Here is a 16,065-nt window from a genome sequence, read left to right on the forward strand (position 1 = left end):
AGTACTAAGTGTCATCTAGCAAATAAAGTACTGGTACTTTGAACAATTATAAAAAAAATAATAATAAGGTTGAATAACTCTTATCTGAACTGCCTGGGACCAAGAGTACTTCAGATTTTAGAATATTTGCATATGTATGATAGGATATCTTAGGGATGGAAATCAAGTCTAAACATGAAATTTGCTTTTTTCATATATAGTTTATATGCATATAATTTTACACAATTAGTGCACTTGTGTTGTGTAACATGAGGTCAAATGGGAAATTTTCCACTTATAGTGTCATGCCTGCACACTGCAATCAGATTTTGAATTTTCCAATTAGGGATATTCAACCTCTATAACACTTGGATCCATTAAATGAAATAGTCCATTGATCTCAAATTTCAAAACATCATCATGTTTATTAGATATAGTCTCCTATTACATAAAACATTAAAACAGATGTAAAGATTCAGTTTTTAGTAATTTTCAATTTCTAAAACTAACATCCTTAATCTTTGATTGGTTTTCTAGATTCTCCACAACATCTTTCAGGTAGTCTCCATCTTTTAAAAAATATACATATAATTCTCTTTCCATTTGATGCAATTTATTAGTTGCCAAAATTTTTCTTTTTGTCTTCACATCAGCAAGAATATCAGTAAGGAGATGATTTAGCTTATTCAGTTGGGATTCAACTTGATGAAACTGTTCTGTTAATTCCTAAAAGAGGAAAATAAAAATGCTATTAATTCAGCAACTTTACTCCTAACACAAATTATAATTTATAAGACAAAATTATAACTTTTTAAAATAACTTCCCATAATTTCAGCAATATAAGCCATGATTAAAAATCTATACTAGGTTTATGGATTCCACATAAAATTAATTGCAACTACTGATAATTTTAAGTGATTCAAAGTAAACTCTTTTATATGTAAACTTGATATATAAACTGTTCTGTGTATTCCTATATTCAAAGATATTCATGAATACCTGCCATGTGAAAAGCACTGTTTCAGAGACTATGGATACAAGAATAAACAAAATCTTTCTCATGGAGTTTAAATTCTGCTTAATCAATCAAACTCTATTTTATCCTAATCTCTGGTTACTCTACACACAGGTACAGAGAAACACTTGAAATGAAGACCAATAAAAAAGAATTAACTCAATAAATATCTCCATTTTCCTTTCATTGTTTTACAGGACAAAATTGCATACAACATTCAACAAAAACCATCCTGACTTATTTTTCCTGCTCAAGAAGATTAATATGGACTCTTCTCACTTAATAAATTCAATTTCTTCATGTCTTAGCACTTCAAACATTCTACTAACAAATTTTCATAGCTTTCTAACCAAACATTCTATTCTTATAAATTTTAACCAGTATCACCAGACGTTTTCCAACTACCTCAACATTCCACAGTTTCTCAGCATGGTCCACAAGCATCAAAATCACCAGGGTGCTTATTATGAATATATGAATTCCTATTCCTCACTTCAGAATATTACTCGATCTCTGCAATAGGGCCAGGAGTACACATTTTGTTAGGTTCCATGGTGATTCCAAAGTACAAGTTTTACAGAGCAGTACTACTACTTCTTCTTTTTTTTTTTTTTTTAGTTGTTGATAGACCTTTATTTTCTTTATTTATATGTGGTGCTGAGAATCAAACCCAGTGCCTCAGACATGCCAGGCAAGTGTGCTACCACTGAGCCCCAGCCCCAGCCCCAGCCCCAGCCCAGAGCAGTACTACATTTCCTAAAAATGAAGTAATTTTGCCATGTTTGTTCTACATCTAGTAGGTGCCTCTGAGGAAAAATGTGATTAATGTAGTATACTGAGAAACAATCTCACCTTTAATTAAATAATAAGATCTTACAGTTGATAAAATACTCCTACAGATATGAAAAAATGTTCAGCTTCATTTTAACAATAAAACTCTAACTGAAAAAATTGTTGTATGACATTTTATATCATATTGAGCTAGGGAAAAACATTAATAATACATCATGATAAATTATAATAAAACTATCCAATTTTAGGGATTCTAGGATGCATTTTTTTGTATCTTAACACATCTAAAATCAAGATACTTCTTTTAATCAAGAACATCATATGATTGTTTCTGGACAAATCCTTTCAAGAATGCTTTCACACCAACATTCTTGATATATAGTGTGAAAAAATACATGCCACTTTGAATTAAAAACAATTTAGAAGAAGTTGAAGTTTAGAAGTACTCTAATCATTTTAATTGGCTTATTTTTTCCTTTTAATGCATATTTAACAGTGAAATAATACAAAAATAAGTAAAGCTATGTCCACAACACCTAAAAGATGCTAGTAAATATGAAAAAATGAAATTTTTTCAAAAACAAAGCATCATGTCAGTTTAACTGGAAGTTTTTTTCTTAGCAATTCATAAAATGATAGTATACCATTGGGCAATGGTGCCTAGGGTTACTAAATAGGGATACTGCTGATATTAGAAATAAGTGCTATTCCCCAAGAAAAGAAATATGGTAGCATCATCAAAGAAAAAAAAAAAGAGAAAAATGTGTATATCTCAAAAACTCCAATGACCCTACTTCCAAGAATTAACCCAAGTGAAAAATATCCAACAACAAAAAGCTAAATACACAAAGGATGTAGATATGTAGATGATGCTGAAGAAGAACAAACCCAAAACAAAAAACAAAACCAAAAAAAAAAACAACTATCAAAATATCCAAAAATATCCAAAATGGGGAACAGTTTCTGAAATTGTGGCACCGTAATTAAAATAAAGTACTGTAATATTAGAAATTGATATTTAGAAAGTGAAAATGTTTATTTCAAAATGCTAAGAAAAAGAGAATAATAAAAATCTATAAAAGAGAACCATAAACAAAGAAGGATGGCACAGAATATTAGTATCAGAAAAAAGAACTAGAACAGAATGTTATTGTGTAATGCTTTGATTTACCAAAACTTAAATCCACTAGGGTAATTACTCACCAAAATTTAAAACCTTGGACATAACTTATAAAAATTGACTCAAAATAAATAAAAATTGATGTAACTACAAAGAGAAAATGTCAAATCTATCATAATAATGGCAATTTTTACACATTTCTCTAACAGAGCAACAAGACAAAATCAGTAATGGGAAATTGTCTTAAAAAACCAATCAGACACCATTTCACACCCATTACAGTAGCTGCTATTAAAAAAAAAAAAAAAACAAACAGTTCAGAACTGTTAGTGCATATAGTATCAAACAAAACAGACATGAAGGCAGAAAATAAGTATTGGCAAGAATATGGAGAAATTAAGAAACTTTATGCATTACATGGACATGGACATGTACAATAGTACAGTTGCTGTGGCAAACAGGCAATTCCTCAAAAAGTTAAATATTAGAATTACCATAATCCAGCAGTATATACTCCTAGGTATAGATCCCAAAGGAATGAAAACAGGAACTCAAAACAGATACCAGTATAGCAACATGTAAGGCCACATTTTTCACAACATTGAAAAAGGTGGTAACACAAATGCCATAAACAGATGAATAAACAAAGCAGTGTATATGTGCGCACACACACACACACAATAAATTATTCAGTCTTAAAAAGGAAATTCTAACACATGCTACAACATGGATGAACCTTGAAAACATTATGTTAATGAAATAAGCCAATCACAAAAAGATAAACATATGACTTCACTTATATGAGGAATCTAGAATAGGCAAACTCCTGGAGACAAAAAGTAGAATAGTGATTGTTAGGAGTTGAGCAGAGAAGAAATGGGGAGCTACTGACCAATTTGTAGTTTCTGAGAGGGATGATGAAAAATTTCTAGAAATATACAGTACTCATGACTGCATAACCATATGAATGTACTTAATGCCACTGAACTGCTCACTTAAACATGGTTAAAACTGCAAATTTGGGCTGAGGTTGTAGCTCAGCAGTAGAGCACTTGACTAGCATGTGTGAGGCCCTGGGTTCGATCCTTAGCACCACATAAAAATCAGTAAATAAAATAAAGGTATTGTGTTTATTTACAACTAAAAATATTTTTTAAAAAACTGCAAATTTTTTGTTCTATATGTTTTATCACAATTTAAAAAAATATATTATTGCTGTGTGTATATATGTGACTGCATGACCAATGTAATTCTTCAACCTGTACACTCAGAAAAATGAGAAATTATATCGCATCTGATTCAAATGTAAAAAAATTAATTAATTAATTAATTAATTTAAAAAAAAACTCAAAAACCCTAATCATAGGCCTTTCTGTTAGGAAAGGTAGGCTAGCTTTTCAGATCGATCCTCTCACAGGAAACAATATAAAAAGCTCAGGGCTGGGGGTATTCCTTGGTGGCAGAGAGCTTACCTAGCATTAACAAGGTCCTGTGTTTGATCCCCAGAATAGCCAAAAAAATAAAATAAAAAGATCAATGAGGGGCTGGGGTTATGGCTCAGTAGTAGAGCGCTTGTCTAGCACGTACAAGGTGCTGGGTTCAATCCTCAGCACCACATAAAAATAAATAAATAACATAAAGGTACTATGTCCAACTAGAACTAAAAAAATATTAAAAAAAAAAAAAAAGATGAATGAGGGGCTGGGGTTGTGGCTCAGTGGTAGAGTGCTCGCCTAGCATGCACAAGGCACCAGGTTCAATCCTCACCTCCATATAAATGTAAAATAAAGATATTGTGTCCACCTAAAGCTTAAGAATAAATATTTTTAAAAATGAATGAATTTTTGTTAAGTCAAACTAAACAAAAGCTTCCTAAAAGCAATAAAAAGTCCAAGGTCCCCAGAAGGTAGAGAGTCAATCAGAAGACTCTCTATAATAAGCTGAGGACCCAAAGGACAACCTTAAGATTAGATTGGCCCAGAAGTAAAACTCTTGCTTAGAATTATAGTCCAACAAGAATCACCTAGCTCCTCCAATGACTCCAGGTTTGCTATAAATTTTCAGTTCAGAACTGTTAGCGCATATAGTATCAAACAAAATAGACAAGAAGGCAAAAGCATTTAAGGAGTATTTCATAATAAAAGGCCCTATTCACTGGGAGATAATAAAAATATTCAGTTTCATTAATAATAAAAATTTTGGGCTGGGGCTATGGCTCAGTGGAGCGCACTTGCCTGGAATGTATGAGGCACTGGGTTCGATTCTCAGCACCACATACAAATAAATAAAATAAAGGTCTATCAACAACTAAATAAATAAATAAATAAAAATTTCATCCTTGAAACTAATATGGCATTTAAATAAATAAAATGTCTTAATGTAAGATGATGGAATAATCTGGTTATTCATAGGAGAAAAAAGTAAATAAAAACAAAATGAGAATTCTACCTCATTGGTATATAAAAACAAACTTAAAGGGACTACAATTATAATATTAAGAACAATCTTTAACAAAACACACAGAACAGGGCTGGGGTTGTGGCTCAGGGGTAAAGCACTTGCTTAGCATGTGTGAGGCACTGGGTTCAATTCTCAGCATCACATATAATATAAATAAATAAAATAAAGGTTCTTTGACCCAAAAAAAAAAAAAAGAGAGAGAGAGAGAACAAAGATATTAGAAAAGGCACACCAAAAAGAATAATGAGATAAAAATTAAAATCCTTAATCCCAGCAACTCAGGAGGCTAAGGCAGGAGAATCACAAGTTTGAGACCAGCCTCAACAATTTAGCAAAACCTTGTCTCAAAAAAATAAATAAATAAAAGGGTCTGGGGATATAGCTCTGTGGCATCTCTGGGTTCAATCCCCAGTACAAAAAAAAAAAAAAGCCTCAAAGAGGAAAAAACAGAAGAAGAGTGAAAAAGACAAGTCACAAATATATGTCACACATGATTAACAAAGACACTGAAACATATAAAGAACTCCTACAAATGATTTAAGGACTTAAAAAAATGGGCAAAAGACATGAATAAGCAATTCTCAAAAAAGGTGAATGATCAATAAAGAAGTGAAGGGAGGCTAATAATTGGAGAAATACAAATTACAACCCAAAATGAACATTGTTTTTCCCCATGGGACTGGCAGAAATTTTTAAATCAACACTATGGTAAATAGTATCTCTTGAGATACTGCTGGTGCGATATGATACAATCACTTTAGAAAACAATTTGATTTACAGGATAAACACTCCTAATCTAAAAATCCCAAAAGTGAAACATTCTAAGTGCCATGTCAGGGCTCAAAAAGTTTTTGTTTAGATTTTCAGAATAGAGATGCTCAACTAGTAAATTATATGTAAATATTCCAACATCCAAAAAACTCTGAAATCAGGCTGGGGTTGTAGCTCAGCAGTAGAGCGCTCACCTTGCACATGCGGGACCCTGGGGTTCAATCCTCAGCACCACATAAAAATAAATAAGTGAAATAAGGGTATTGTGTCCAACTACAACTAAAATATAAATATTTTTTAAAAAAATAAAAAAAAAAAAACCCTGAAATCTGAAATATGTCTGGACTCAAGAATTTCAGATAAGGAACACTCAACTTGTACTTACTAAACTGAACATGTGCATATCCTGTAATCCAGTAATTCCACTTATATTAGTGTGTATGCATGTGTATACCAGAGGCTCTTTTAAAAGTGCAACTATGAAACATGCAGTTTAGGACTATTCACAGCAGTGTAATTTAAAGTAGCAGAAACTGGAAATAAGCTAAATATCAACATAACAGATAACTGTGAAATTTCATATAAAAGAATATTAATTAGATAAAAAGGAAACTAGCTTTATATATATTTATATAGATGAATCTCAAAAACAATGTTAAGAAACACGCCAAAGGGCTGGGGATGTGGCTCAAGCAGTAGCACGCTCGCCTGGCATGCGTGCGGCCCGGGTTCGATCCTCAGCACCACATACAAACAAAGATGCTGTGTCTGCCGAAACCTAAAAAATAAATATTAAAATTCTCTCTCTCTAAAAAAAAAAAAAAAAAAAAAGAAAGAAACACACCAAGTTGTTAAATACATATGTACTAGGCATATAAATTCCCAAAATATATAAATCTGAATATACAGTCTAGGAAAATATACATGTAATAAAACTATAAACAGAAGCATGGGAATCATAAAAAAAATATTAAGTACAGTAGTTACTCCTCAAAAAAGAGAGGGCAATTCAATCAGAAGAACATATATCTGTAAGTGTACACAGAGAACTTAAAAGACAGTGGGCAATCCTCGATTTGCTAATGTAAATTTAAAAATATAGATCTTGATTTTAATTTTTTTCTAACATTTAACATTTGTAGTGTCTGAAAAAAATCTATAAATTTTATATTCTGTGCATAGTAATTTAAACTATTTGAGCCAGGTGTGGTGGCACATGCCTGTAATCCCAGTGGCATAGGAGGCTGAGTCAAGAAGATCACAAGTTTGAGGCCAGCTTCAGCAACTCAGTGAATAAAAACAGGACTGGAGATGAAGATCAGTGGTAAAATGCCCCTGGCTTCAATTCCCAGTTACCCGCCCCCCCAACCCACACACATACAAAAAAGCTACATGAATAAAAATCCAGAGATATAAAAAATGAATTTTATATTAGGGCAATGGAATAGGGGTGATATATCCTTATAATATTTTATTTACTATCTCTTATAATGCTTTCCTCCTGGGGTGCTCTACCACTGAGCTTCATTTCCAACCTTATATTTTTACTGAGACAGCATCTTACTAAGTTACCTAGGCTGCCCCTGAATTGGCCATCCTCCTGCCTCAGCCTCCCAAGTATCTGGGTTTACAGGTGTGTATCACCAACACATTAAGGCAAATACTCACCTGATCACTAAGTAAAAGCTGATTTCCTCCTTGATACAAAACATCACAAAGCACATCAACATTATTATTCAATTTGGACAGGAATAAAAAATGTTCTTGAGCAGTTATTGCCAACTGATCTTGTACTAGAGAAACATCCTGTTTCAATTTCTCAGCTGTTTCCTCCAGGTTTCCATGGGTTACAAACAATTCTCTTTTTTTATTTTCTCCCTCTAAAAGTTGATAAAGCCTAAAATGTAAAAATGAAAATTACAGGAGAAAATTCTTAAGTTAGCATAGTTCTCAAAATTATAATTCATTACATTAGGACATTTGCAGAATAGCTGAGTAAAAACTAAATAACATTAACTTGTAAGCTAAAAATCAAGCAACTAAAATTATTCAACTCTTATACCATTCCAGTACAGAAGCTTATATTCTAACTATTGCTTCTGAAGTCTGTTTTTTCCATCTTCCAAGTTTTAAAGATAAAATTTGTCTGAACTTTAAATACTATTAACCCACTTCAAACAAACTATGCTTTAGTGATACATTTCTTTCACAGAAAACATCTATGATGCAGTAGCATCAGCAGTGAATTTTGAAACAGAAGACCTAGGTCTGAGTTCTTTATTATATGAGACTCAGGGCAATTCAATCTCTGAGATTTAACTTCTGTATCTCAATACCTATTTTACAGGATTGCAATGGGATTAAGAGAAAAAAACTAAAAATGTAAATAATGTTAAAATGCAAAAAATAAAAAACTACAAAAAACAAGCTTACTACTTCAATTTGTATTTGGTTGATAAATTAAAATCTGATGAGCACTGAGACCACTTTAACACTTACAACATTGATAGCAGAAAAATCCATCATTCTATAGGGCAAATAAAAAAATCTGAGGCAATACCTTCCACACATATCTGACAAAAAGGATCTGCTCTTCCTCTTAAAAATAAATGCATGTAGGGGCTGAGGATATAGCTCAGTTGGTAGAGTGCTTGCCTTGCCTGCAGAAGGCCCTGGGTTCAATCCTCAGCACCACCAAAATAAATAAATAAATAAATAAATTTGATGTTAGAGTCCAGTTTCATTTTTAAAAATAAATAAATAAATTGTGTGTGTTTTTTAAGTTGTATTAGACTTTTTAAAACTGGCTGAAGTCCAAGGCTGCCAATTATGATCCTGTGGGATATAACAATTTTAGGAGGCATCATTCACATGGATCATGACATCGATGACTTCCAAAATTGTACAATAAAGTAGTGCTAAGTTCTATTCATGTTCTTTTTTTGGTTGTTGTTGTCAATGGACCTTTATTTTATTTATTTATATGTGGTGCTGAGAATCGAATCCAGTGCCCCACACATGCTAGGAAAGCGCTCTACCACTGAGCCACAATCCAGCCCTCATGTCCCTTAATTTTATTAACAAGAAAACAGCTAGGGATATAGCTCAGTGACAGAGCACTTGACCTATCATGAGCAAGGCCCTGGGTTCAATCCAGGGCCTTGCATTAAAAGAGAAAAAAAAGATTAGATGATTTTACTTTAGTCCTGGAAAAAATTCAAGAGTAGAATCATCCAGAGTTTTGAAATACTACTGAATCCTCCAATTTCAGTATCCCAGTACTATCAACTGCTTAAATATACAGAAAATTCTCAATGATCCACCTGACCAGACACAGAAATAAAATCTTTTCCCCAACTCTACTGCCACCTTTTCCAAATGCAGTCAGTCCATTGCCTAGCAATACCTAGGATTCCAAGCTATATTTGAACTTCCTGTCCCAAATCCAAAATGAGGTATCTATAATGGTGCCTAAACAGGAGTCAAAACTTGTATCTTATTCATTCCTCCAATTCATCCAATTCAACTTTTTAGCTGCATTTAGATCTAACATGAATGGAAAGGGAGAAAAAAATAAATAAAACAGGGAAAAGAAGCCTGTAAAAAAAAAGAAGAGAATAAAGGTCAAAAATAAAGTATAAACAATTTTTTAAACTTCTATAACTTTAGTTCAAACTCTCTCAAGAATTTCCCAAAAACAACAAAAAAATTACTTAGGAAGAAACCAAATGCACATACCTATGAGTAGAATAATCCTTGGTATCAATGGTATTCCTTGGATTTATCTGCTGAAAGACTGATGGATCTGTTAACATTTCTAATCGCTGGTAGAGCATCATGTTATTTTGACTAAGTTCTTGAACCAGGTTTTCAAGTTGACGATACATGTCCCAATGTTTCCTTAATTCAAATTCATATGATAACTGTACAAGTTCAAATGATGCCTTTTGTTTTATCAGCTGGTTTAAAACTAACTCTTGTCTTGCTGTGTAATAATCTTGTTTAGCAATCTGCAGATCAAAATCTCCCTTTACAACTGGCATATTCAATAACTGGGCATTCTCTTTTACCACAGCAGGCAAAGTTTTATTTTTTATATGAGTGATTTGTTCTTCAAGTTTCAGAATCTCACTGTTCAAGCTAGAAATTTTAGCATCCAAATTTTCTTTGCCAACAGCCTACACACACACACACACAAAGAAAAAAAAAAAAAAGCAATTACATTTAAAACTGTAGGTTTAAACAAAATAGTTTTTAAAGATTATTTTCACTTTCTATTTGAGGTGATAATAAGCTCAATGAATAGAATCTAATTTCCTATTAGTATAAGCCAAAATTACAGCTTAAAAAGGAAAAACATGGACTGAGTAAGGCCAGCATGAATTATTAAACTTTAATGCTATTATATATACACATACACATGCGCACGTGTGTACACACACACACACACACACTCTCTCACTCATGACTACTAAAATAAGATAATATCTCATCATGCTTGTTTTACTTAATCAAAAACATAATTACCACACTACTCACTGAATGCAAGTAGGTATTCTCAGCTAATTTTAGCACAGAACTCAATAATTTCTTTATTATGCCAAAGTTTGTCAGTTATAGTAACTCACCCTGTTAGTATTCAGATTCAGAAAAGTTACATTTTTACCCAACAATCTAGTGGTTACATTACTAAACAAGCTTCTCAAAACTACATATAGAAAGCTACAATATATCTATACATTCTCAACAAGGAAGCAGGAATTCAGTCCATAGAATCTGAAGCTCTGATTTCCTTACCATCATGCTCTGGTCAGAGCAAACAGGAGAATATCCAGAATTAAGACATTAATTAAGATATTAATTTCCCATCATAAAAAGGGAATTTGAGTTCAGAATTTGAGTTCAGTCTATATCTGAATTAAACAAATTTCAGATTCACAATGCAAAACATTTTTTTTTAAACTAGGTAATGTGGTTGGGATTATAATGATTATTTCTTCCCTCCTTTAATATGAGCTCTAATTGTGCAAAACACTGACATATATCACAAATAAGCATTACACAGAGAAAAATAAAAATTATAACTTCTTTATATGCCCTTTCTGAAGTATTTTAATAGTAATATTAAATCCTGTATTCCTAACAATTATGATATGAATCCAGTTAGTTTACCTTGCTGGTTAGGTTATGAAGATTCTCCTCTGTCCATTTTATGCTCGACTTCATGCTCGAATTACTTGCTTTCAAGTTAATCAACTGATGTTGAGCACAGATATATGCTAGCTGCAGCCTGGCCATCTCTAGTCGTCTCTCCTCAAGGATTTCTTGATTATCACAAATAGATGGAGTGTGTATATCTAATAGTTGAAAATTTTCTTCATTTGAACTTTCAACTACTTCATGTATACCCTGAAAGAACTGCTTTTTGGTATACAAGGTTAATGCTGCTGTGCTTTGCTCTTCTTGGCTTAGATATTTTTCCAAGGAAAACTGAGATAAAAACACCATTGGATTTGTTCCTTGACCTAAATTAGAATGTCTAAAGAACATCATCAATTTAGTAACTCCATCAGTAAGGGCCTGAAGTTCATTACTGAGCTTAGTATTCACAGAACTTAGAATTCCTTGACTTTGCTTCAGCTTTTTAATGGATTCTTCTTTTTTAGCATTCAATCTCAGAGATTTGTGGCTACTTACTGAAGCCATCAACTGGTATTTATTACGTCGCTGCATTTTTAAGTTTTTTAATCTCTGAAGAGTTTGAACCTCATCCTCTAATTTCTCTAGCTCTTTGTCATCCAGTTTAGGTATCTTCAAATCAGAAGTTTTACAGGTTTTAAGAACTTCATCCAATGCTGACCCTTCTAGGATGGGTTTGTCTGATTTTTGAAGAATGCTAAAAGCTTCCAATTCTTTTTCAGACAATACATTATGTTCATTCACATTCCCACAAAACCATTTCAAAAATGATTCATCTTCAGCATTTTCAAATAGCCAGTCAAAATCTTCTCCATTAAGAATATCAGCTTTGGGATAACCAATTTTTTTTAATGTCTCCACAAACTCATTCCCAGAACTCATGGTTTACTACCCTAGTTTTATGTATTTGATATGGGTTTATGGTGCTCTATTTATAAAAAATAAATCCAAGTAGAAACAAAACCAATTTTTACATAAGTCCATAGAGAAGGGGGAAAATATTTTTAGAATCTACTGTGATTCTTCCTAGGGGGGAAGAAAATAAGTATTAGACCCCAAATAAGGCAAAAGATTTGTTTAAAAATACAGATAAACAGCATATGGTATCTGGAAGCCAATAAACCAAAAGGTAGTAGCAGCTACAAGGTTTGATGAAGATAAAGTAAAACAAAAACAATTAGGGTATTTCTTAGAAAACGAAACCAGTAATGAAAACTTAATAATAAAATCTATTTTTCCCCCAAGATAAAATGGTTTTATATAGTGATTTTTTAATCCAAAATGAGTGTATACAAATAAATCCAGCCACCATGTGGCTAAGTAGACTCTATTCCATGCACTCTCTATGTAAGAAAATTTAAAGGAAAAAAAGGCAATCTCTGGGGAGGAATCAACTATTTACCTCAATGAGTGAATAAGCATTCACCAAGCTGGCAAGAATCAATTTCCAGGTCTGATCAACCTAGTTCAGAGAACACCAGGCTTCAGGTTTTAGAACCCCTCTCAACTTGAAAAGTACTAAGGTACCCAGCAGTCAAGTAAGAACATTTCAGACATTTGTTGTTTCCAACAGAGGCATCGCTGAATGATCCACCACGACTTAGCCAAGGGAATGTCAGCAAGGTGGCAAGACCTGCGGATTAATGACCATAAAGTCTGAATACAGTTGACTCTCTGCTCCCCAAATCTCTGGGGTTCCTTTTTTGTCTGTTTGCTTTGGGTGCAATCCACTTACGACACTTGTGTAGGTTATAAAACACACATGAACAAAAATCACCCAACGGGCCTTAAAAAGAAGCTCCATAAACTGCAGACAGGTGGCTGGCTCCACAGGAGCCGCCCTCTCCGCCCGGCGCGCCCTGGACCCTCCGCCACACCTCACCCTCCCAATCCTCATCCCGCCCCAGCCCTGTCACCCCCCAAGTCCTTCACCCCGCCCCACCGTTCCCAAGTCCCTCACCGGCACCGCTGACTCCAAGTCAGTTCCAGGTCCGTCCCCAGGTCCCTCATCCCGCCCCACTGTCCCCAGGTCCCTCACCGCGCTCCGCCGTCCCCAGGTCAGCCCCCAAGTTAACCCCCAGGTCCCTCACCACGCCCCGCCGTCCCCAGATCCCTCACCCCGCCCCGCCGACTCAGCCCGGCTCCTAGGCCCAGGAACCGCTACTCGTGCGCGCGAACGAAGGGTCAGGGGGGCGCAGGCGCGTCTCGGGGTCGCAACTGCCCCAAAGCCTCGCGCCCGGGTTACCTCAGCTGCCGCTGGCGCCCACTAGACTACGGCCTGCGCGCCTCGCAATGCCTCACGGGAGCGCCGGGAGAAGGAAGCCAGGAAGAGGGAGCGGAGCAGTCTGCGCAGGCGTGGTGCCATAGTGGGCGGAGCCATCGAGGCTTGGGGCGGAGCCGAGAGGGCCTCGCCCCGGACCAGGCGGCCCCTGTAGGGCAAGATGATTGGCTATGCTGCAGAAGGCCCGCCCCCACCCGCTCTGCCCCAGGGCCGCGTTGGGAGGCCCGCTGGGCCCTTAACTCCTTAGCCTCCGCCCGCTGCGCCCCCTGGCGAACCGTCCTTAGGTCCATTTTACAGGTTCTACGCTCTGAACCCCGAATGCCGACCCTGTCACGTCACTTTTAGGGAACAGAAAGACTGGGCCCGACGGGTCCGCCGACTCAGCCTGTGGCTCCCCTGCGGCGTAATGCGGCAGGACGCCAGAAATGAGGCTCGCCAGAGGACCCAGGCCCCGGCCCAGTCCCAACCGCGCCTGGCACGTTTGAAGGGCCAGCGAGTATTGTCTGAAGACTCCTTTACGATGACGTAATTTTGAAAAACACTAAACTCCCAAGCCCTCACCTAACATCTAATCAAAAGCTGACTTCCTCCACAATCCCATATCAGAACATCCAAAATATAACCCACATAAGCACGGAGTTGGGTGTCAAGGATGTACGGAGCGCAACGAGGACAGAACGCTCTTTCCGAAGCGGATGCCAGAAACGACACAGGCGGTCGATGAAAGAATGCTGAAATAAACTGCTGGCTAAATTTGATGTAAATCTGGTGGATGCCCTACAGTGACACGGGACCTTCCAGGGCTATCATTCGTATTGGCCAGAATGTATTTTTATGGGGCAGAATTTGTGTGCATCTTTACCAAAACTCATTTGCAAAGTTAACTTTACAAAACTCTTCCCTAAGTTAACTTCTGCATTTGCAAGGTGTAGGCTTTGGTTGTTAGAAAATAGTCGGTACTATTGCAGCGACAAACGATTCTAAGGTGGCTTCTTAAACAATGGTCTAGTCCAATGTGACTAGGTAGAAGTCATTCTGGATCATTTTTCTTAATGTTTTTAAGGAGTTAAATATATATATATATATATTCCTAGACAGATGAATCCAACTCGAGTCAAGATACCTGCTGTTAATTCTCAACTTGTTTTACTTTTTAATCCTCTTTTAAAAGTTAATAAAGCCTAAAATGATCTAAAACAAACAAACATTACAGGGGGTAAATTCATGGAATGCTGCCCAGTCTGTGAGCAGGGAAACCAGTGGGCTGTTCCAGGAGGACCCCTGCCGCCTGTCTGGAGGTGGGTGCAGCAGAAAACTGGTTGAGTGGGTTTGGCCAGAGGAAATGCAGGCGGTACTGACAAGAAATTTTGCTGAGGAGGCAAAGACTGAGGGAGAGGGAGGGACAGGCAAATGACAAAGATGAGGGGGTGGGAAGAAGGGTGAGGGGAGGAGTTTTGGTTTTGTTTTGTTTTAAAATGGGAGGAACTTGGGGGATATTTATAGCATGTGAAGAGGAATGCAGAAGAGACTAAAGATGCAGAAAGACAGGGGCTGCTTACTGATCCCCAGGAGCAAGGGGGTGCAATCCTAAACCCTGAGTGACTCCTGGGGGATTTCCTGGATCCAGAAACTCTCCATCTGATTTTGAGTTGCTGGACACAGTTATTTGTTTGAAGGGTGTTTGTGGGACTGTAAAAATTATAACAGCATCAGCCCTCAGAGTACAAAAAACAAATACAAGAGGGTTAACTATACAGACCTGGAAAGGTTTCCTAGAGTTGTATTTGAAATTTAAGAAAGCAAATATTTCCAAGGCAAGCTCTCTTTCTTCCAATCAAAATCAGTTGGGATTTGAATGGTGCCAAAAGTAGAGGGGACCCAGGAATTAATTCTCCCTGAGTAAGCCCAGGAGAATATAATGGACTAACCAGACCTAAATGCAGGGCTGTGAGGACTAGTGTTTTTGCTTATTTGCCTTTTCTCTTTCCTAGTGGAAACTTATTCTTTTTTCCTATCAATATTAAAAACCATCTAAGGTTTTGGGCAATGTTTTTTTTTTTTTTTTTTTTTTTAATTGTTTTAAACTTTGCAAGTAATAATGCCGTGTTCACCATTGTTTTCAGCGGAGGTAGTGTGACTCTGTTCTCCAAGCAATAGGGAAGGAGCATTTTTTAAGCTGGGGAGTGACATTCTCAGACATACGTTAAAAGCTTTATTCTGCAGTAACAGAAGTGGCAAAAGATGGAGGGATGAACTGGCACAAGGCAACAGGGGATTGTGGAAGAGCAGAGGGAGCTGGCAGACCCCTGGAGGCCTATGAGCTTAGTCTGGAAGATTGGCATAATATGACATTTCTTCTTATTCTTCCTATTAAGAAGAAAGCAGAAGACCTTGTTTAGACCATGGGGGTTGAAGGAGGGTGAAGGAAAAATGAGTTTGTTTTCCAT

General features: G+C 36.1%; 1 protein-coding gene across 4 annotated transcripts; it reads right to left on the reverse strand.

Moving 5' to 3' along the window:
• Window positions 1-384: 384 nt before the first annotated feature.
• Haus3 (HAUS augmin like complex subunit 3) lies at window positions 385-13,742 on the reverse strand. Of its 4 annotated transcripts, XM_076864835.1 has the most exons (7): window positions 13,456-13,631; window positions 12,740-12,970; window positions 11,311-12,363; window positions 9,877-10,316; window positions 7,807-8,035; window positions 1,401-1,508; window positions 619-705 (listed from the first exon to the last, which is right to left on the reverse strand). In XM_076864835.1, exons 3-6 carry the CDS (start codon window positions 12,217-12,219, stop codon window positions 1,485-1,487), a joined length of 1,602 nt encoding a protein of 533 aa, XP_076720950.1. In that variant the 5' UTR covers window positions 12,220-12,363; window positions 12,740-12,970; window positions 13,456-13,631; the 3' UTR covers window positions 619-705; window positions 1,401-1,484. The 4 variants fall into 4 exon arrangements, with proteins under 4 accessions (XP_076720947.1, XP_076720946.1, XP_076720949.1 ...); XM_076864832.1 differs by lacking the exon at window positions 1,401-1,508 and having other exon boundaries at window positions 385-705; window positions 13,583-13,742; XM_076864831.1 differs by lacking the exon at window positions 1,401-1,508 and having other exon boundaries at window positions 385-705.
• Between the last annotated feature and the right edge of the window lie 2,323 nt (window positions 13,743-16,065).

The sequence above is a fragment of the Callospermophilus lateralis genome, chromosome 8, assembly GCF_048772815.1.
Source record: "Callospermophilus lateralis isolate mCalLat2 chromosome 8, mCalLat2.hap1, whole genome shotgun sequence".
In the NCBI taxonomy this organism is placed as follows: domain Eukaryota; kingdom Metazoa; phylum Chordata; class Mammalia; order Rodentia; family Sciuridae; genus Callospermophilus; species Callospermophilus lateralis.